This window comes from Carassius carassius, chromosome 15, assembly GCF_963082965.1.
Source record: "Carassius carassius chromosome 15, fCarCar2.1, whole genome shotgun sequence".
Lineage (NCBI taxonomy): Eukaryota > Metazoa > Chordata > Actinopteri > Cypriniformes > Cyprinidae > Carassius > Carassius carassius.
This window is the reverse complement of record NC_081769.1, coordinates 12,214,758-12,238,346: the sequence shown is the minus strand read 5'-3', so window position 1 is coordinate 12,238,346 and position 23,589 is coordinate 12,214,758. Positions and strand designations below refer to the sequence as shown.

At 37.5% G+C, this 23,589-nt stretch overlaps 1 protein-coding gene across 2 annotated transcripts in view; it reads left to right on the top strand.

Moving 5' to 3' along the window:
• The window catches only part of LOC132158104 (carboxypeptidase Q-like), a 57,610-nt gene that overhangs the window by 30,740 nt on the left and 3,281 nt on the right, over positions 1 to 23,589 (top strand). For both annotated transcript variants that reach the window (XM_059567375.1, XM_059567376.1), the window contains exons 5-7: positions 13,655 to 13,766; positions 17,082 to 17,173; positions 21,161 to 21,362. In XM_059567375.1, the coding sequence (XP_059423358.1) occupies positions 13,655 to 13,766; positions 17,082 to 17,173; positions 21,161 to 21,362 (406 nt within the window). The remainder of the gene's footprint in view (positions 1 to 13,654; positions 13,767 to 17,081; positions 17,174 to 21,160; positions 21,363 to 23,589) is intronic.

The following is a 23,589-nucleotide window of genomic DNA, read 5'->3' as shown; positions in this document are numbered from 1 at the left end:
AGGGCTTTTCCCCGAGGGGAAATCCACGTCGAGTTATCAAGGTCACGCGGCGGTGCCTTCGTGCCTTAGACATGTGGAGGAAACCTTGGTTCTTGAATCAGGGCCCGGTGCTGGGAGTTCCTTGTCGCCGTGTAACGCTAGCGACAGATGCGTCCCTCACCGGTTGGGGTGCGGTCATGAGCGGCCACCCTGCCCGCGGTCTGTGGAGTGGTCGCCATCTAACATGGCACATCAATTGCCTAGAGATACTAGCGGTCTATCGAGCATTGAAATATTTCCTCCCAGACCTGAGAGGTCACCATGTGTTGGTGCGCACCGACAACACATCAGTGGTCTCTTATATCAATCACCAGGGGGGTCTGCGTTCGCGCCCCTTGTACAAGCTGGCACACCAGATCCTTCTGTGGTCCCAGGGCAAACTCCTCTCGATCAGAGCAGCATATATTCCTGGGAGATTGAATGTGGGAGCAGACATACTGTCGAGACAGGGGCCGAGGCCCGGGGAATGGATGCTTCACCCCGAGGTGGTGAAGCAGATATGGAGAGTATTTGGTACAGCCCAGGTGGACCTCTTTGCGACTCAGGAGACATCGCAATGTCCCCTCTGGTTCTCTCTAGTTCATCCAGCTCCTCTGGGACTGGACGCTATGGTACAGACCTGGCCGAGGCTTCGTCTGTACGCTTTTCCCCCTATCGCTCTGCTCCCGGGAGTTCTGGCGAGAGTACGCCGGGACGGGGCCCGTCTACTACTAGTAGCCCCGTTCTGGCCGGGCCGAGTATGGTTCTCAGATCTAGTCTCGCTCCTCGACGGCTCTCCGTGGGAGATACCGATCAGGACAGACCTACTCTCACAGGCGCAGGGCACGATAATTCACCCTCGCCCGGAGTTGTGGAAGCTGTGGGTGTGGCCCCTGAGGGGGCACAGCTGTTAGCAGCTGGTCTCTCAACCGAGGTTGTTGAGACCCTACTCCAATCCAGAGCTCCCTCTACGAGGAAACTGTACGCCCTGAAGTGGAAGCTCTTCACTTCATGGTGCAGAGACCGCCAGCTTGACCCAGCAGACTGCCCAGTTGGTACAGTTCTGGAGTTTTTACAAGCCAGGCTCTCTGCGGGGTTATCCCACTCCACCTTAAAGGTTTACGTGGCGGCCATAGCTGCTTTCCACGTCCCTTTCAATGGTCAGTCAGTGGGTAGACACCCCCTAGTTACACGTTTCCTCCGCGGTGCGCTGAGGCTGAGACCTCCAGTACGATCCCGTGTTCCCCCCTGGGATTTGGTTGTGGTTCTAGAGGCTCTTTGTAAAGCTCCATTCGAGCCAATACAAGATATCTCAGATAGACATCTGACATTTAAAACTGCCCTGTTACTGGCAATCACCTCACTAAAGAGAGTTGGAGATCTTCAGGCCCTTTCGGTGGCCCCTACCTACTTAGACTTTGCCCCTGGTATGGCCAAAGCATTCTTATACCCTCGAGCGGGTTACGTTCCGAAGGTTCCCTCGGTTACACCACAACCTATCGTACTGCAGGCCTTCTGTCCTCCTCCCTTTCGGGAGCCAGACCAAGAGAAGCTAAACTGTATGTGTCCAGTGCGAGCACTGGACGCATACGTCCACAGAGCTGCCCTGTGGAGAAAATCAGACCAATTGCTTGTTTGCTACGGTCCTTCTAACAAGGGTTCTCCTGCCACCAAGCAGACCCTTAGTCGTTGGATAGTCGAGGCTATCAACATCTCCTATGAGTCCTCTGGTCTTCCCCCTCCTTTGGGGGCCAAGGCTCACTCTACTCGGAGTATGGCGGCCTCCAAGGCCTTCTCAGCAGGTGTGTCCCTCTTGGACATCTGCAACGCTGCGGGGTGGTCCACGCCCTCCACATTTGTCCGATTTTACGATCTTGACATGCGAGCCACGCCGGGCTCTTCTGTTCTCTCGTCTTAGCTGTGCTCTTTTGACTACACACTAGGCAGGGATTTGGAAGTCTGGCAGCGTGGGCACATCGCTCCCCAAAAGCGTTTCGACGCAGCTCGAGTTCCTGAAAAGGAACGTCTCAAGGTTACGTATGTAACCCTAGTTCCTTGAAGGAACGAGACGCTGCGTCGCAGAGCCATACTCCCGGCACCCCTGCCGGCGCTTGCTTCCCTACTCGAAGCTGAAGCCAGCTGCACGGCACGTGCTTTTATAGCTTCCTGGTCGCTACGTCACCCCGCCCGTGACGTCACGCCTTTCCGATGGACTGATTGCACACGATATTCAGAGTCGGTCTCGTCAGGGACGTTCCCCAAAAGCGTTTCGACGCAGCGTCTCGTTCCTTCAAGGAACTAGGGTTACATACGTAACCTTGAGACGTTTTTCTGGATTTTAGGGGTTTGGCCTACAAGAACAAAAACCTTCCAAGTGTCCAATTTAGTAGGACCGTGAAATAAAATACATAATAACCACCATCAAAATGAATGGTAGTGAGAACGTCCAATCTGAACTTGGAGGAAGCGCTCTGTGTTCTCTTTTGTAGTGATTGCAGTCATTTGGCACAACTCAGACATGAAAACTTTCCAGTTCTGTAATTGAATGCATGTGATCAAGGTCTGCACGTGTTTGATGGCGGTGGTTTTTGGGGAATTCGAGAGTGAATTTGACAGCTTCAGTGTGTGGTGTCTGCCTCATTACGCACATCTGTGTATTTGATCAGTCTGTTCTCATTTCTTCAATTCACAGGGTGGCTGCATGACCTGAAAAAGTCACTTTGTTTTTGGCAGACGCAATTTTTGGGACGAGCGGAAAAATAAAATGCAATAACTGCTGGTTTAAACTGCCAATGGCTCATCTGGTCAGATCAGTAGATAATTTTTCAAAATTGTGTGTGCTTGAATTCACACAGCAGATATGTTGTGTTTTGTTTTCTGCTGACATTTATTCTGGAGCAGTTAATATCATGCAAATGCTGATTACATTTCTTTATTTAGAAGTTAATAAACTGGCCAATAAATCTGTCTAGCAGTTTTTTATTCATTCATTTCAAACTTTAAGGGGTCTTATACTAATATGATTTCAGTCGCTTGAGTTAAATAGTTTTTTGTTAACTAAACAAATTGAATCAAACTCATCAAAGATTGCATTTTTAATATATATAACATTTGATATTTTTTTATAATAAGGGAGTCTTTTAACTTAACTTTGATATTAACTTAAACTTATAATAGACATAAATATTCAAAATAGCCTTAATTTTCTCATTATACAATACAGTACTTATATATATTTTTCCTTTAAAATTCATTACCATGTACACTCTTTAAAATGATACCAGAGGTGGACTATGTACATAGGGGACAAAATGCATGAAATCTATTGAAAAAAATCAAAGCAAGCTTTTTTAAAAATCATAAAAAAATTATAATTTCTGCTTTAAACCCTCCAGAAACCATTGCTCCATAAACTTCCATCGTCCATTACTGCTGATTTTACAAACTGAGGCCTGAGTCAAAGTTAGTATTTCTGATAATGAACATTGTAACAGATTATACAGTAAGTGGTGATAGAGCTTAGCTTGTTTTGAACCAAGAATATTCCTTTTAAATGTCCTAAAGACTTGAAACAGAACTGTCTATTGTATTTTGAGAGAATTAAGTCAGGAAAAAAAAAACAGTTTTTCATTTCTGACAGTTCCTGAGGCAACCCATTTTGAACATTTCTAGGATCTTGTCAGACATTTCATCACTGTCTAGTTCTTTTGTTTTGTCCTCTTCTAGTTCATGATGATTGGCGTTACAACAAGTCTTCTGAAGGTGGTTTGGGAATGATTTACTGACTTGTGGAAGAGCGTACAGTCTGTTCATTTTCCCCTCATCCGCTCTCTAAAGCTTGCTCACTCTCTCACCACACGTTCTTTAAACCACTCTCTGGTTTTACACTCTTTTTTAGCAAACACAATGATGGAGTTCTAGGAAGTGGTGGGAGTGGAGAGAATGAACGAGGGACAGTTTGTGTAACCTCCGTCTTTCTGTCTGTCTACAGGCCTATTTATCATGACTTTCCTGTTCCCCCTTATATGAGTACTGTTGTTTATCAAAAACATTTTCATCTTCTCGTGGTTTTTATTGATTGATGCAATCATTTTTAACCATATTTTGAAGATTGATGATGTGGTTTACACCCACATTCCTAGGTTTTTGGAAAGAAGAGGCTATTCTGTAAGACCCCTATTAACCTCTATAGTTACATGTTTTAGAAAAGCAGATGGAACGGCATGTCTTTCGGTCTTTTTCTCTTCCATATTAAATACTTTATAACTTTTATAATTACATTAACCCATTAAAGAACAGTTCATCCAAAAATGAAAATTCAGAAACTCTCCCGTCATTGCAACCCTGTATGACTTACTTTCTTCCGTTGAAAGTGAAAGATGATATTTGATATTTTGAGAAATGCCTCTCAAAGGCAGTGTTTTTTGTCCACACAATGGAAGTCAATGGTAACCCAACATTTTTCAAAATATCTACTTTTGTTTTGTGTTTTGTAGAAGAAAGAAAGTCTTACAGGTTTGGAACAACATAAGTGTGAGTAAATGATGATAGAATTGTTATTTTTGGGTGAACAGTCTTCTTTTAAATACATGCATTTTTTAAAAAAAGTATTATAAAGCATTTGCATTGTTTGGGCTATTAATGAAAGTTATTATATAGTGTACTTAAAGGGTTAGTTCATCCAGATATTAAAATTAATGACTCAACCTCATGTCGTTCCAAACCCGTAAGACCTCTGTTCATCTTCGGAACACAGTTTAAGATATTTTAAATTTAGTCCGAGAGCTCTCAGTCCCTCCATTGAAAGTGTGCACGGTATACTGTCCATGTCCAGAAAGGTAATAAAAACATCATCGAAGTAGTCCATGTGACATCAGAGGGTCAGTTAGAATTTTTTGAAGCATTGAAAATACATTTTGGTCCAAAAATAACAAAAACTACGACTTTATTCAGCATTGTCTTCTCTTCCGGGTCTGTTGTGAGTGCGTTCACTGCAGTGTAGTGATATCCGGTTTGCGAACGAATTATTCGATGTAACCAGATCTTCTTTAACCAGTTCACCAAATCGAACTGAATCATTTGAAACGGTTCGCGTCTCCAATACGCATTATTTCACAAATGACTTGAGCTGTTAACTTTTTTAATGTGGCTGACACTCCCTCGGAGTTCAATCAAACCAATAGCCCGGAGGAATTCATTTACTCAAACAGTACACTGACTGAACTGCTGTGAAGAGAGAACTGAAGATTAACACGAGCCAAGCCAGATAACGAGCGAACGATTGACTTGTTCTCGAGTCAAGAACCGTTTCTGTCGGACGTGTCCGATTCGAGAACCGAGGAACTGATGATAACTGCACATGTGTGATTCAGTGTGAAGCAGACTGACACACAGCGCGTCTGAACCGAACTGATTCTTTTGGTGATTGATTCTGAACTGATTCTGTGCTAATGTTATGAGCGCGGGTAAACGGAAGGCTTAATTCAAGCCTTTTTTCAACCGGTTTATTGAATCGAAATGTCCGAAAGAACCCGTTTGCGGAAAAGAACTGAACTTCCCATCACTACTGGTGATCCGAAAACCGATGCAACCGGTTCTTGACTCGAGAACGAGTCAATCTTTCGTTCGCTGTCTGGCTCGGCTCGGTGTTCATCTTCAGTTCTCTCTTCACAGCAATTCAGTCAGTGTACTGTTTGAGTAAATGAATTACTCCGGGATATTGGTTTGTTTTAACTCAGAGGGAGTATCAGCCACATCAAAAAGGTTAACTGCTTAAGTCATTTGTGGATTAATGCGTATTGGAGACGCGAACCGTTTCAAATGATTCAGTTTGATTTGGTGAACTGGTTCAAAAAGATCCGGTTACATCGAATGATTCGTTCGCGAACCGGATATCACTAAACTGCAGTGTTTTGAACTCGCTCACAACAGACACGGAAGAAAAGACAATGCTGAATAAAGCCGTAGTTTTTGCTATTTTTGGACCAAAATGTATTTTTGATGCTTCAAAAAATTCTAACTGACCCTCTGATGTCACATGGACTACTTTGATGATGTTTTTTTAATTGAATTGACTGCTTTTCACTGATTCAGTCAAGTTTAATGAAAATTTATAAAATTTATATAATAAGCGAGTACACCATGAATCCATTTTCCAAACCGTGTTTTAGATTTTTCCTGAATCACTATGGTACATCTCTAATAAGTGTTTATATTCACACATTTAGACTGGTTTGGGTAGATACTGCTGCAGAGTAGCCCAGTACCTGCATAGACCATAGACGTAGGCCATAGACATAAACAGAGAGAAGTAGCTCTGGCTACAATGTTTTTCCGCAAATGCACACAGTTCTGTTTATTAACCGCTAGATCGCCAAAAGTGACGGACTGCAGCTTTAAGAAGAAAATTACAAGGTTTGTATTTATTTGCTTGAATGGCGCTTGTTACAGAATAGAATCACTGATCAATTCAATGAAAACAACTTTAAGGATTTTTTTTGCGCTGTCTGCAGCATGCAAACTGTTTCCTTTGTGAATGACTCGACCGAAATGTAGCTTTCAGCAGTACGTTTTTGAGGTCTCTAAATGAGTCATTTTTGTAGAGCTGTGACTTAATTCAGCAAAAAAGTCACATCATACTTAATCATGGTCTATTTTTGTTTACATTATAATTGGTGTTACTTAGAAGTACTCATGCACATCCATACTATGAGTGAAACATATTATACTGTATGTACCTAGTGTTATGTTGTAATGGATAATACTGTATTAGAAACAACACCATAAACTCATGAAACATCTTACCTTTAGGGATTTAAGACAAGTTATCCTAACTTTATCCTAACTTAAAATCATGATTCAAAAATAATAATAATAATAATAAATTATATCTTTAGAAACAGATAAAAACATTCTTAATGGGATAGTTCACTGTATGATATTTTTTTCCCTTCTTCTGTTGAAGACAAAAGACTTCCATAGTATTTTTTACTACTTTGGAACTCACAAAATATATTATTTTGTGTTCCACACAAGAAAGAAACACAACTTTCATTTTTAGGTGAACTATCCAAAATACAAATTATTCTTTGTTTAATTCTTAGAAAGTAAGAAAAAATCTAAATGAAAATGGTTTCGATACAATGGTTTGGTTTGATACAGTAGTTTGTATCTACATTTGTATCAAATGTCTACATCAACATTTGCACAGTGATACTCAAAGGGATAGTTCACCCAAAAAAGATAATTTGATGTTTATCTGCTTACACCCAGAGCATCCAAGAAGACAGATTTTGAACTCCAACTGTTGCAGTCGGTCAGTCATGTAATGGAAGTGAATCGGAAACACGACCTTGAGAGTAAAAACAACAACAACATACAAACAAACAAAACCAAATTAAACCCTGCGGCTCATGATGATACATTGATGTGTAAAGACACTAAATGATCGGTCTGTGCAAGAAACTGAACAATATTTATATTGTTTTTTACCTCAGATTCACCACAATGTCTGAAATGTCCTGAGCGCGTTCTCAACAGCCGGCGCATGACACGTCTTCTTCTTCTTCTTGCTTTATGGTGTATCACAGACTTTTTTAGTGCATTACCGCCACCTATCTCTCAAATGGACAATTGACAATCCTGATTGAGATTGAGTGTCAATGGTCCATTTAGAGAGATAGGTAAACATCAAGTTTTCATTTTGGGGTGAACTATCCCTTTAAGTGAGAACTAAGCATACTACTTTTTTTTTATTTTTTTTTATTTCATTCCAAATATCAAGCTGGGCTACATTCATTTGATTAGCATGTGTTTTCATTTTTATTTACACATCTTGATTGTTCAGCTAGTTATAGGTTTTGGCCCCTGTCTGGTCCAGATTTACTGCAGAATATTGAATGTGTGTTTCAGTGACTCCCCTTGGATAGCGGGCTCATTAGGCTCAACTCATCCTCTCCCTGTGCACTCTCTTAGTTTCATTCCCTCATTCATATTTCAGTGCTTCGTAATTAATAGGCTCATCCTGTCAGATCTCATTAACGGTGACATGATAGTGTTTAATTATGAGGTCAGTCAGCCCTTACATTCCACCCTGTCACATAGTTATTAGGAAGTTAAGTTTAATCTGGAGACAGATCTCTCTTTGTCTCAGTACTCACTACTAAACCTCTCTGTGCTTTTCTTTTTTTGGCCTGTTCCTGGGTCTTTTTTTTCCTTTCCTTTTTTTTTCTCATCCATGCTATGTGTTTGGCCAGACAGCGTGGTTATGCTGTCAGTATTACTAGACTAGTTAGTCTAATATATGTTCAAAACCGAAACTGCAAATAGAACAATATTTTTATTTTATTTTCATGCATAAAAATATGTTTAGATTAGTCCATCAATTCCATATTTCAGGACAACATCAAATTAGGCTGATCCTCCTGCCAAACCAGTAATGTATGCAGTTCTGGTCTAACATCAGTCTCTGAAGAAATCTGGTTTACTTTTTGTTTATTTGCATTTTGTACTTGAAAGAAGGGGAAAATAGTTTCTGTTTGTGAGCTGGCTTTGAAGGGGATTACAGAAATTACCAGAAGTTACACAACATTTTATGTTGATTTTGTGCATTGACGTAAAGCTTTTAGATGTTCTTGTTCTGTGTAAGCGGTGGCATAAGGCTGGAAATTATGGCAAATTTACTTCCACTTTTCATGTTACCAGTGACTTTTTTTCTTGAAGGAATTTCAATGAATATTTCACTCAGTAATTTAAAAATCTTTATTTACCCATTATTTACTCAGTGTTATTTGATCTATTTTATTCATTAATATTTATTTATCCATTATTATTTATACTATACAAAAGTTTGGGGTTGGTAAGATTTAAATTTATTATTAGAAGTCTCAAAGTTGATATATTTGATAAAAAATGCAGTAAAAACAGCAATATTATGAAATAGTATTGCAGTTCAACATAAATAATTTCTATTATAATAAATTTTAAAATGCAATTTATTCCTGTGACAGAGAATCTGCATTTTCAGCAGCCATGTCACATCATGTTGTTCTTCAGAAATCTTTCTAATATCCTGTTTTTGTGCTCATGTCTTTTTTTTTATCAGAGTATATAGTAAGTTGTGCTGCTTAATATATATGGTGAAAAGAACGTTTATTTAAAATAAAAATGTTGTTTATCATTTTTATTCAGTAAAATAAATCCATGATGATACCAGTGTTTATTTCTTCCAAACAACAACAAAAAAAATTAGACCCCAAACTTATGAATGCTAGTGTATTTTTGACTTTTACAGGCCATTTTGCCTCAAGTTTAAACACAAATGTGAATGATATTTTAAAGCTTTATGGAAGGGAAGATTACTGGTAAATAATAACGTCTCCGTTACGTATGGTAACCCTCGTTCCCTGAAGGAGGTAACGGAGACCTCACTTTGGATAACCAACAAATTGGGATCTCACTTAGAGAGACCAATCTATTTCGAGTGTAAACTAAATGAGCCAATGTATATTGGCTTGGGATATGCCGGTATCAAATTTTTGCGGTTAATTGATAATGCTTTTATCATGGTATACAGTATTATCACGGGGTTTAGAAACTTTGTTTTAAAAAGTGGTCATAATACAGTATAACAGGTTAAATAACTTTTTTTTCTTATAACAAAAATAATTAAACATTTTAAACAATAAAGCAATACAGAAAAAATATATAAAAGTTAAATGTTTTACACATTAAAGTGCAAAAGAACTATAAAAACCAATAGGTATCACTTTACAGTAAGACCTCATTAGTTAACCTTAGTTAATGCATTAACATTCAAGGCAAGGCAAGTTTATTTATATAGCACATTTCGTACACAATGGTAATTCAAAAAGAAAGTTAAAAAAAAAAAAGGCATGAAGAAAAATAATCACAAAAATAAAACAAGCAATTTAAGAACTTGAAAATGAAATTGATTTAAAAATTGACTTAAAATGATTTTAAGACAGTTTAAAAATAGAAAAATGATTTACATAAAGTATTACATGTACAGTGCAATACATAAAATATAGTGTAATCAGTTCGGACATCGCATAGTGCTCTTTCAATAAATGCACAGCTAAACAATGAGCAACAGCTACATTTGATATAGATGTTATTAATCTTTGTTAAAAAATCTTAAAAGTCTTAGTTCATGTTAGCTCATAAAATAACACAGTTGCAACTTTCAATTTTAACAATGTGTTATTAAATATTGGAATACCTAAGATTAATGAATGTTCAGCATAATTTTTTCATTGGCAGTTTATGTTAACTAATGAAGCCATAATGTAAAGTGTGAATGAACAATAAAAGATCAAAACACTTTCAAACAATATCTAGGGCATTTGTAGTCCAGATTAAAAAAAAAAATGAATATTGGAAGATAAATAGCCTATTAAGTCTAAATATTTCAGTAGTTGGCACTGTAATAAACACTATAGGGAAAACACAAATCTGAATGGTTATTTAAGATTATTTTTGTGTACAGGGTAAGGGCTGCATTAGCGCCATCTGCTGTCAGAGAGTGAATGTGCTTTCATTCAGCACGTCTCTCACGTGTTCCTTCATGCGCTTCTCATGCGCCCTTGTTTACATCAGAGCGCAAGCGCTCTTTGAAGCAGCATACAGCGATGTTGTGCATTTTAAGCAGCTGATGGGAATAATATTCTTAAAATGCATTCCAAATTCTGAATAATTTGTAATGTATATTTATTCACGGTATTTAGAAGTGCCCACGATAACAATTTCGTGCATATTAATCACCGCAATATATCGCATTACCGAATACCGGCACAAGTCTAATATTGGCATTCAATTATTGCATCCAGCTGCCACTGATCACAGTGTGAGTGTAAGTAGGTAGCAGGTGCAGTGCATACTCAGAATTTCGCAGAGGAACTGAGCCGGTGACCCTGTCACTCAGCAGTTGGAAAATGTACCTGTACCACTTGGGATAGGAACATTGCGGAAGTCTCATCCTTCCCGAAAGAGGTATCAGAAGCATTTACACATACTGACTACCGTGTAAGTGCATATGGAAGATTAGAGTAGATTGTAATCCTCTTAAAGAAGGCCTCGAGGTGCAAGATCAGATGCTGTTTAGTGATAATTTACAACTTCCAGATTGTGAACACCCTCGTGCAGGTGGCTCAGTGCTTTAGCCTGAAGAACCTGCAGTAACATTGTAGCGTGTAAGGCGGAGGCAGCTTCTCCACAGACCGTATAAGTATCGCTGGCCAGACGAGTACCTACAGATCCGGGAGGGGAGGCACAGTTTGCCCTGACGAGTGGAGGCGGTATGAGGACACAACTGCATCGCAATTAGAATGCTAAATGCCCAGGCACTTGAGGCAGATGAGACCATCACCAAGCATGAGGTAACAACTGCATCCAAAAATGCCCGGGTGATACGAAAAAGCTTTTTTAGCATGCCGAAGTGCACAGGGGAGATGGCCGCCTGCAACACAAACATGCAGCCTGATGTGTGCAACTCATTCGACACGGGAAACCACGACCACTGATGCGCCGTACCACCGACACGAAGAGCTCTCAAAGAGCGTGATGAACTCATTCAGTCTTCTTCTCTCAGTAGTGTAGTCAGGAGCAGAATGATGTGGTCACTCAGCTCTGAAGCGAAAAGCTAAATATGTGCTGCACATGCTGCCTTCTTATACTCACGCTGTGATCAGCGGCAGCTGGATGCAATAATCGCATGCCAATATGCATTGGCTCATTTAAGCCGAGTTCAGACTGCACAATTTTCAAAGTAGTCGGGTCACTGTTCTTTTCACACTGCATGACTATCTTGGCCAGCATTCAGTCACTGCTGTGTTCACACTGCACGATGGATCGGCGACAGAAGGTTTCACACTGCATGACTTTACAATAGGAAGAATCAGATGAAACGTCAAACAGACATGGGTGCTCCTGCTAAATTTATACTAATTTATCTTCCATTTCATGGGTCCAAATAGACAGAGAAGAAAGCCTTTTTCTGAAATGAAGCCATACTTGCTGATATTGTGGTCTATAACTCCTCCCCAAACTCCCCGCTGCTCTGTATCTTGCTCTCTCATTGGCTGTCGGTCATCGCCGATGTAGTTTTCAGTCAGAACACTTTTCAGACAGCATGATTTTGAATCGCCGACAGGTCCAGATATTTAGCATGCCAAATATCTCACGGGCATTGGCGACTCATTGGCGATTCTCTCAGATCGCGTCTTTGCTCATTCACACTGCGTGATTGTCACTCGCGTGAACGAGCTCTGATTTGCCTGTGATTTCGGGCATTTGTCGGCGATTTCTCAAAACATGTCGGCGAGCCAAAAACTGGGCTAAAATCGTGCAGTCTGAACGCGGCTTTAGTTTACACTCGAAGTCGATTGGTCTCACTAAGTGAGATCTCAATTCATTTGTTGGTCTTCTGACATAAAGTTGACTTAATGAAGCGGAAATTGAATGTATCTCTTATGCTCACTTTATGAATTTAGTAGACTTGACAAACTGCGCAACAGTCATATTGTCTAATTTAAAGTGGCTCTTTGTCCTTTTTAAAGCTTGAAAGCTGCCATTAGCAGGTTTATTTGTATATATTGTAAAAAAAAATATATAATCTTAAAAATGAAAAAAACAACACAATTCGGGTTTGATATGGCACCAGTCTGAAGAACAGTCTGAACTGTTTCCACCTAGACATTCCATCTGTGTTTCTGGTGTCTGATCATGAAAGCACAGAGGATTTTGTTCAACACAAAAGAACGGTCACTACAGAATGTTTTTGTACTTCTGCTGTTGGCACGTTGGCTGTTGCTTTAGAGTTCACCCATTGTAACTCACAGATGGTTGGCATAGATTACCTTTAGCCTTTTCTCATGATGCTGTTGGGAGTGTTAACCTGTCATGAGACTGACAACAACACGACACGGTAAATAGACAAAATCTGTCACAGTATTCAAAAATACATTTGGAGGGAGTGAGCTTGTAGCTGATTGGCGGATGTCCAGACAGCATTTGTTTATTTGCCAACAGGATGCTGTAGGCAGATAGCTGACAAATCAACTGGAAAATCCTCACTTAACTGAGTAGAGTCTCAAAAACAGACTTCGTTTGAGCTTTATTCCCCAAATGTTCAGGAGATTTATAAGCGTTCATGATGTTTATTGCCATACAATATGACCAGCCCATGGAGGCTATTGTATGAATGGCAGATTGACAGTATAAAACAAAATTGGAGAGAATTATTTGTAAGCTATATTCCTAAAGTTTTGTAGCTCTTCCAAAAGTGAATGTAAAGTGGTAGAAGATGCTCTCGGCGGAGTAGAGGGATATATTTAGCCAGTGTTAGAACTATAAGAGGAGGATGTTTAGAGTTTAAATCTAATCTAGAGCATCAGTTTAAAGGCTTTTACTGTGTCCTGGGTTTGACAAGATCCATTTAGACTGACAGTCAACATCTGGAAAAGTTTGCCAGGATGCCTTTTCCCCCTTAACAGTCTGTTATGTAAACCCTTTTTATACAAGAATACAAGAAATAATTGTGTAACTATAAAAAAGGAAACAATGCTGAGAAATTTCTTTTACTATTTATTTGTATGATTTTGCTCTGATTCTGTTTTAGGTGGTGCTGCTCAGTGGTCACCTGGACAGCTGGGACGTGGGCCAGGGCGCTATGGATGATGGAGGTGGGGTCGCCATTTCCTGGGAAGCACTTTCTTTGATCAGAGACTTAGGTGAGACCTGTGAAGAACCCCTCTCTCTGTCACATGACTAAATATTTAATTATATACAGCTGCCAGTAGCTGGGTTTCTATTACTCTGCTTTTATGCGCATTTTGAAGTATCGCATCAGAATCAGAGTGATTGAAATGCCGAATTTTGAATTAAAATGCCTTAATTCACTAAAAGGTTTTTATGCTCACTTGAGGTGGTTTATGACTTGTGCGAAAAAGGGTTATGGGAGTTGGAAATGCATTTTGCAAATAAATTCCTACAAGCGCATCAAAAAAGCAATGTGACTTTGCGACATGGGATGGTAAATCCTGACTTACCAGTGAAACGATCTCTTTCCACAGCATCTGAAATGTTGTTACATGGTCCTATAGACATGCCAGAGAAAAAAGTCTGTTATCAAAGTATTTCTGTATAATTGCCTTCCAGAACTGTTAAATGACTGCGTTCCTTGCAGCAGCATCCACCTCCGAAAGCAATGACCGCATTTGTTGTGTTTCGTCTGCTCGTTCTGAGGTGCAAGTAATTTATTATATAGGAAAATTAATGTATTCAGTAGCTTTTCCTACTTCTTTTAGTGATGTATAGTGCCAGTTTATCAGGAAGTGGCGATTTTGTTCTCTTTGATTCGTTGGATGGTCACTGTGCTTGTTCAGTTCAATTCAAGTTCAATTCAAGTTTATTTGTATAGTGCTTTTTACGATACAAATCATTACAAAGCAACTTCACAGAAAATTGTGTTTTTTCTACAATATTTATTAGTGGCTTATAAGTGGTGACTGTCAGTTTGTGCGCATATGACAGGGTTTTTCAGAAAAATTTATACAAGACGTAGTCAACCAGACGATGAACATTATTAACAGCAATTATTATATGATGCACTCATACTTGTAGCAATATTTGTTAGTTCTGTTTGTTGATTCAGGGTTAGCATCATCTGCGGTCCTCTGAGGGGGTCAGCGTCATCTCTTCTCAAGTGTTCTGGATCCAGACTGGAGCTTGTTTAAATCCTAGTTACCACGGGATGTAAATCCTGTGGCAAAACAGAGCAAAAAATAGAGACATCATTAGCATAGCTGCTGTTCCAACAAAGTAAAATTAATTAGTTTAACCCAAGCTAAAGAATAAGAATGTGCATTTGAGCAGATAAAACTGCAGTCACAATTTAAGAGATGCATTTTTCGAATGCTTTTAATCTAGATTTAAACAGAGAGAGTGTGTCTGAACCGCCGAACATTATCAGGAAGGCTATTCCAGAGTTTGGGAGCCAAATGTGAAAAAGCTCTACCTCTTTTAGTGGACCTTTGCTATCATATTCACAAATGTTTTGTGCGATATTTCAGTTTTGCGCATAAGTTAAATTTGCAGGTTTGGATGGAAACCCGATGTACACATGAGAGAAGTTATAGGGTCATTCAACCCAATCTCAGAAGCTTTCCTGGCTATATTAAGTACATTTTATTTTATTGTTTCTGAAAAAAATTATAGTTTAAAAAATTTAAACAATTAGTGATTAAAGCCAAAATATTAAATGTCATGGATGAATATTTGCTGAGTTATCCACTAATTTGTAAATTTCACTTGAGAGTTGAGCCAAATTACAGTGGGAGAAAAACGAATATATATAAATGGCAGCATCAGTAACTGCCTGGTTATCTTATCTAATGTGGGTAATAACATAAGGGAAGCTAGGGGAAAATTTATTTATTACAAATTTGTATATAGATAGATTTAAAATGGTGTGATTGATGAGCAGGACTCCTTAACAACTGTTAAATTTCCATGTGCTTTTGTTTTGTTACATTAATGGTGACTAGTGGCTGAATATGTAATTGATTGGAAATGTGAATATTGAATACTGTTGTGATGTACGAAATTTTGACTGTTGAACAATAATAAAAAAAGTTGAATTATAAAGAAAAAAATGGTAGCATCATTATGTTATTTTTATACAGAGATTAGATAGTTTATTAGTAAAATCTGTTGACTTTAGCTATCCTTGTTGCATTATGTGCCAATGGTGACAGTCTTTCACCACACCCTCTGGCTGTGTTGACACAGATTTTCCCTATAAGCATTTTTAGAATTATTTTTATGATTTATTTTTTTAAATGCTTAATTATTTTTTATATATAATTTTAAAAAATTCTAAATGGTAGATCATACTTATAAATATCAAAAAATATATGTCATGTGCTGTGAATTAATTGCCACTGTAAATTACTTTTCTAAAATTAGCCATGAAGAATTTAATGAAAATGCATGTGTTTATAACTCATTATATTACTTTTAGTATTTTGTATTACTATTTTTAAATAATTGTACAAGATAAGTGTTTTTTGAAAATGTTTTAGTTCAGATTGTATGCATATTATTTTTGGGGGCAAGTGCAGTAACTGTAGAAGCAGTGCACTGATTTGAGAGTATTCTGTTATTAATGGAGATTATTAAAATTCCTGCTGAGTGTCAATATGCAATGCGGTGTGAGTCTCTTGGCCCCTCTCCTCTCTATTGTTGCTTTATTGCACAGGCAATACTGAGGTTTGTGCTCATTTGTATTTAACATCTTTCTCTTGGCAATGGGCGTCCACAAACACTGGCGAAATAAAGCTATAATGGTGCACAATAACCACAGACAACATGATTAATTTCACTGCTGGTAGAGTAAGCATTCTCTACAACATTTTAAATGCTCAACAACAACGTTCAGTTCATCGAGTCCTTGGCTCCGCTTCTACTATGCAAGATTTTTTTTATTATTGCAACAGTGTGAGCTATTTGCTCAGAACCCATAAATCTACTCATATTAGCCTCATGTTCTGGTATATTACGTTCCCTCGGCCGCATCCTCTTCTGTGCTATTTGACCTGGACACAGTGACAGTTTTCTAATGTATACCTTGCAGTTGAGGAGATGGATGCACACACGGACAGCTCTCCCATCTGGATCATCAAGAAAGCCCAACACAATTAAGGCCAAAATATCTCTCACAGATTCCACTCTGCAGGAAGTACAGACAAGTTATCAAGTGCCCAGTATGCAACTGTCTTGACGGCCAGGATCATCTAGCATTGCCTTCCCAGATACCCCAGCATGCCGTCTCTGATGTGTCAACCTGACCTTACATATGCACTTTTATTTTAAAAATAAATTTAATCTTCTCTTGTCCTTTTTTTTTTTGCTAAAGATCAGAATGATGAAAGCGGCTAACCTTGATCTTAGGCAGTGAAGCAATATTACAGTGGCTGAAATGTTATGAAAATGTATTTTGAAATATTATGTGGTTAGCTCATACTGTCGATTGCTTTGGTCCCCAGGGCTGCGTCCCAAAAGAACACTGAGGACGGTGCTGTGGTCCGCGGAGGAGCCAGGCGGGGTGGGAGCTGCTCAGTACTTCCAACAGCACAAAGTACACTTCCCTATCATACTAACACTGTTATGTTCTGTTGGATGATTTGGAACAAGGGTGTCGAATATGTAAAGATCTATTTATGTTAATTAAGTTCATTTATTCTATTGGAATGAATATTTGTAATGTTCTATTTTCACATACAGTGGGACAGGTACAATCTTTAATTTGTTGTGTTGCAAGTAGCTCACAACTTACAGCTTTAACTCCGTTAATTTAATTACATGTGAAGATAAATAATACGTAATTTATTTAATTTAATCCATGCTTCCACTAAATAATTGTTAATAAAGTAATTGTGAAATTGCATTAATATTAATTGGATTTAAATATGTTTTACCATTAATTTTATTTTGTATGCATACGTTTATTAATGTTAGTTAGTCAGTTAGTTAGTTGAGCAGTAATTTTTTATTTATGTATTTATTTCTTTAGTGTTCAATTTGCCAGTGTTGCTAAATTAGTGTCTGTCAGTGATTTTTTTCTCATCTGATTAATTTGTTCATAAAAGCATTAAAAACGCTGACATGCATTGACCCGAATACACCTCTTCTATGAATAGCATGTGTTTCATTTTGAAATTAAATTCACCTTGATATAGTATATATATTTCTGACATTTAAGTCAAAATGTCAGGGTGACACAACTGTTCTGAAATCATACTGTAGAAAAAAAGCCTCATTAAAGGAATTAATATCTTGAAAAGAAAACCTTATTAAGTAGTTTGGCATAATCTCTTATTATTATTATAAAAACTTTAAGCCAACACGCAAAAACATGCAGGGAAAAAATATCATAGAGAGGACCCCTGTGGGTCTTTATGACAATGTGTCAAGGTCAATAAGAATAAAATAATTTGACCTTTTCTATGAAAAGTTGGTTATTTTAGGCGGTAAAATACCATGTGGTGCAACTGAAAAATCTAATGATGTGTGAATTAAAGGTAACACTAGTATAAGGCCCAATTCTCACTAGTTGCTCACTAGCATGCCTATTATTAACATATTGGCTGTTTGTAAGTACTTATAAAGCACATATTCTTCATGATCATATTCTACATCTCTAATCCCTAAACCCTAAACTTACTATTAATAAGTAGCAAATTAGCAGTTTATTAGGGCAAAAATCATAGTTAATTGCTTGTTATAATAGCAAGATTTGGACCTTAAAATAAAGTGTAGCTGAAATTTTAAATGAAATTAAAGGATTTATATAACTGATTTATTTACACCTCATGATATTTTATAGTCATTATATTGAAACTTTTTTTTTGCAAAACTTTCAAAACCACATGAAACCAACATGAATACAAAGAAGATTTTTTTGAAAGATGTTTTTCTATAATTTATCATGGACACTCGCCTTGTACTGCATATGTGAATGCAGTGAATGCAGTTCATGTATTTCATATGTTTACCCTAATATTAGTTATTAGTTATTAGTCCAACACAGCTTGAGACCTTCTAGGAGTTTGACACCCTTGCTCTAGAATGTGCCACAGATCAGCCACAGTTGTCTGTACTAACAATATATGGCATGTTTTATGTATTTTGAAAACTGTTTGCAAATGTTGTTATATCAGTTAAGCACAGAATGTTTCAGAAGGTTAATGTAGACTTTGTAAATAAGCACGTTTTTCTCTGTTCATTATACAAGTGCTCTTTTGTCCTTGAGAGAATTTTTGAAATCTTTCATCAAAGAATTGGATGGACTTTCTCTTTTATCCTGAAAGCACACAGCGCCCTCACTATTAGTTCTGTTTAGAATTATTTTAAATGGATTATTTTATTGTCTTGGGTTACGGCATCTGACAAAAAGGTTTTACCAGGTTTTTGTGGTTTCTCTTTTAATGGTGAAAATACTCTCAGACTTGATCCTAATTTTAGCAAGAGCAAATTGGCTGAAATTTCCCACACAAACCCTAGTGCTGTGGCACCCATCCGTCTAGCTATTATTTCTGTCAATAATGTTTTACTTGGACCTTTCTGGTTTTGGACCAACAGTGCAATAAACCGTATTTGTCAGGTCTGTGTGCTGTAAAGTGATACTTTATGGTATGGAATAATTTAGCCAGCAGTTGGACTTGAATCTCCATTGTATCTGCACATTGCTTTGGGATTTCGTTTTTACTTTATGAGGTTGGATTCTGATCAGAGAGTGCTGGTTTCAGGCCAAGCAGGATTCAAATGCTGTTGGACAGGGGTTAAAAAAAACAATTTTTTATTGTATTGCATCCAATCATGTAGATAGTTGGTAGAACTTCGTATGACTCGGGCTAGCAATTCACAGTTGAGAATGAAACCAACCATCATTAAAAAATACATAAAGAAAAGATACAAGCTACAAGAATCCCGATTAAAAATAAACAAATAATTGATTGCTTTATAATATAATAATATAATATAATATAATATAATATAATATAATATAATATAATATAATATAATATAATATAATATAATATAATATAATATAATATAATATAATATAATATAATATAATATAATATAATATAATATAATTAGGGCTGTCAGTCAATTACAGTATTTAATCCAATTAATTACATGTTTTGATGTAGGTTCAGCCAAGTTTCAAATGCCCCAATTGCTGAAAGGTCTGAACAACTTTTTCTATTGCAATATATTTAAAATTGCAATAATATTGTATCGTGACACAAGTATTGTGATAATATTGTATCGTGAGGCCTCTGGTGATTCCCACCCCTACTGTTTATGAATAGGCCTTTGAAACATTGATTCACACAATTTGTTCAAAACGCAGATTCATTCCGAAGCTAAAAATGCTGTGTTGTTTGGAGATGTGCAACAATTCTGCTGTGGCTTTAAAGGGGTAGGGGTCATATGATGCAATTTCAATTTTTCCTTTCTCTTTGGAGTGTTATAAGCTCTTGGTACATAAAGAAGATCTGTAAAGTTGCAAAGACTAAAGTCTCAAATCCAAAGAGATATTCTTTATAAAAGTTAAGAGTCAACTACACCTACCCAAAATGGCTTGTTCTTACACGCCCCCACATATCTACGTCAAGATGTGGGAAGATATGCATAATGCCACCAAAATGTTTTCGCAAAGAAAGAAGGCATACATTTTTTTCTCATTTTTTCTGCCATGTTGTGGCGAAGCTGTGTGTTTCGTTGTGAAAGCTAAACTACTTTGTTTTTCCTTCTAAATGAGGACACAACTACAAATCAGTGGATAAGTTGTATTTACAACACTGTTCCGGAACAGTTCAACCAAATATGTGTGCAACAGATTTTACGGAGCATGAGGACTATTTCCTGTGAGAGTAGCCTACAACGTGATGTTTTATTAACACATTTCATGAGGTGCACACGCAGAGAATCAACGTGGCCAATTCCCTATCAATAACCGCACTATCCATCCAACCACCTCGAGAGAGAACCACACGCAGATAATCAACCCGGCCAGTTCACCATGAGTAATCACATCATCTTTCCAACCAACACAAGAGAGACCCACTATAAATAATCATAGCAGCCTTACCTTCATTCTCTCTAGTCTTTCCCCTCCACCTCCCCAACTCCTCACCATTGACACATATGGTAAAGGGCATAACATTTCCGTCACACGCTTGAGGCGTTCGTCCAATCACAATGCACTGGATAGATGCACTGGCCAACCAGAGCAAACCACGCTTTTCAGACCGATAAGCTTTGTAAAAAACGACACGTTTCAGAAAGGTGGGGCAAAAAGGAGCTACAATAATGTACAGTATGTGGAAAATAATGTGTTTTTTTAACCTTAAAATGTATAAACACCTTTCATTACAACATCTTATGACCCATTTAATCACATTATTTTTAGAACTAATTTATTGAGTTAACATGTTAAACTGATTGCCGTAAATATAATACAATATAATATAATATAATATAATATAATATAATATAATAGCATTTTTTAGCATATTTTTACTCTGATTTTTGTGGTGACTTCTCTTCTCCTAAGGCAAACATCTCGAACTTTGACCTGGTAATGGAGTCTGACCTGGGCACCTTCAGTCCACTGGGACTGCAGTTCACTGGCAGTGACAAAGCTCGGGCAATCATGAAGGAGTTGATGAAACTGTTGGCTCCCATCAATGTCACATCGCTTGAAGAACATGGAGAGGGGACAGACATTAACATGTGGATGAAGGCTGGGGTTCCAGGTCAGTTTTACCTAGCAGAATTCATTTCTGGATCATGTCTTGTGACTGATTGCAATTAACAAACTAAAACGGCACAATCTGTATTAAAAGGACATTTCACCCAAATTTGAAAATTACTATTCACTGTCATGTCATTCCAAACCTTCTTTCTTCTGTGAACACAAGATGTAACCTTTGTACCTATTTTATACTTTTTATTTTTGCTTTATCATTGTCAATTTTAACATACACATGTAATGTGTTTAATTGATACTGTTTTTTTTTTTGTGCTTTCCTCATTCAAACCGCAATGGACTTCAGCAGATTAATGACTAAAAGAACTGCATTAATTGTTTGAGTTCAGCCAATGGTCTGTGAAATTGGCTCTGAAAAGCTTGGGAAACTTGGCAGAAGTGAAGAGTGCTCACATGGTTAGCCCCCAGAAGCAGATCCGGACAGGTGCAATGCAGTGTATCATTTAATATTTTCACACTCAGAAAACTGGCAGAGTTTGCTTTTTATGACTATTGATAATTTCTATTGCTATTAAGATAACCGTGACCAGTATCTTCAATATTTCCCGTTTGTAGCATCAGAGTGTCTTCTCTGCAGTTTTCTGGTGTAAGTCCTGAAGTCCTTTTTTCAAATTTAATTTGATTAAATTTCATTATTTTCTTTTTGATTTGTCTTTAGCATAAAAAAAGTAAAAAGTTGAACAGTAAAAAAATGAACATGATTTAACAATTCACATCATCCAGTATGTTCCAAAGAGCATCTTTTTCTGGCAAGAATATCTGACCTTTTGTACCTTGCCTGATCTGTGTCACAGATCTGCTTACATTTGATTTAGTGACCTAGAAATATAAATATTTGGTGTTCATTTTATGTCATAACTTTTTTTGTTCTTGCTTCACGGTGTGATTTCAGACTCTGCGACCCCACTGTATAAGCAGTCATTTGCTCTTGTGAAAAGTCACGCATGGCAGCTATACTGCCTTCTCCCATCATCATATTAAATTACTTGAGCATTAGAATGGATAAATCTCATTAATGTCAGTAGTCACCAGTCTGATTGCTTTAACCACCAATGAACTGCGGCACACAAGAGGACCGGTTGTTCCCTCGCTGCACTGCACAGTGTTTTCAGATGAACTGACTGACATCACTGCAGGAAAAATGAATGCAGCAGGAGTCATGTAGAAATGCATGCCGAAAGTTTAAAGCCAACACGTTAAAACAAATTAATCACCTGCACAGCTGTCTAAACAGCCACAGCAACACCGAGCAACTTGAGCTGGTTTCTGTTTTCCATTCTGTGCTGCATTTGAAGTTGCTCTGTAGTTTTTCCCCTTGATAAAGCTGCAAATTCAAACTTGAAATCTTGGCATCGCTTTTCAACAGCTTCTCTCAAGTTTAATGTAAGCTGAGATGGTTTCTGTTACAGTCATGGCAGCTTACCAACTCAAAAGCGGAGCTTGATACGGTTTATTTGGTGTTGGGTATTGTAGAATTTACCACAAATGTGATGTAGTATTATGGGTTTTTATCTGGTATAGTGTTAACGGTGCAGTCAGTAATAATAAAATCAGAAGCAATAATCAAAAAATCTAAAGCAGAACGTTTGTTAAATTACCCTTTCTTTCTTAAGCTCAGCAAAGCTGCATTTATGTGACCAAAAATATCATTACAATGAACATAATTGGGTAATAAAAATTTGTTGTTGTTGTTTTAACACTGACATTTTGTTTATTCCTGCGATGATAAAGCTGAAATGTCAGCTTCATTAATCCAGTCTTCAGTGTCAAATGATGCTTCAGAAATCATGCAGATTTGGTGCTCAAGACACATTTCTTATTACTATCCAACTATATGTTGAAAACAGTTGTGCTGCTTAATATTTTTGCAGAAACTGTAAAATATTTCTTTTCAGGATTATTTGATGAACAGATGAAAAGAAAAAATGCCATTGACTTGAAATATAATTTATTTTGTAACAATATACGAGTCAATTTGATCAATTTAATGCATTCTTGAAAAAAAAAATCATTTTATTTTAAAATATCTGATCCCAAACTAGTATGGCCAGATAGATAGATAGATAGATAGATAGATAGATAGATAGATAGATAGATAGATAGATAGATAGTACCATTGTAAACTGAAGTTTAGTTTAAATAAATAATGTTTAAATATATAACCAAATAGATGGAAAGAAAATAACGTCATTTACTTGAAATATAATTTATTT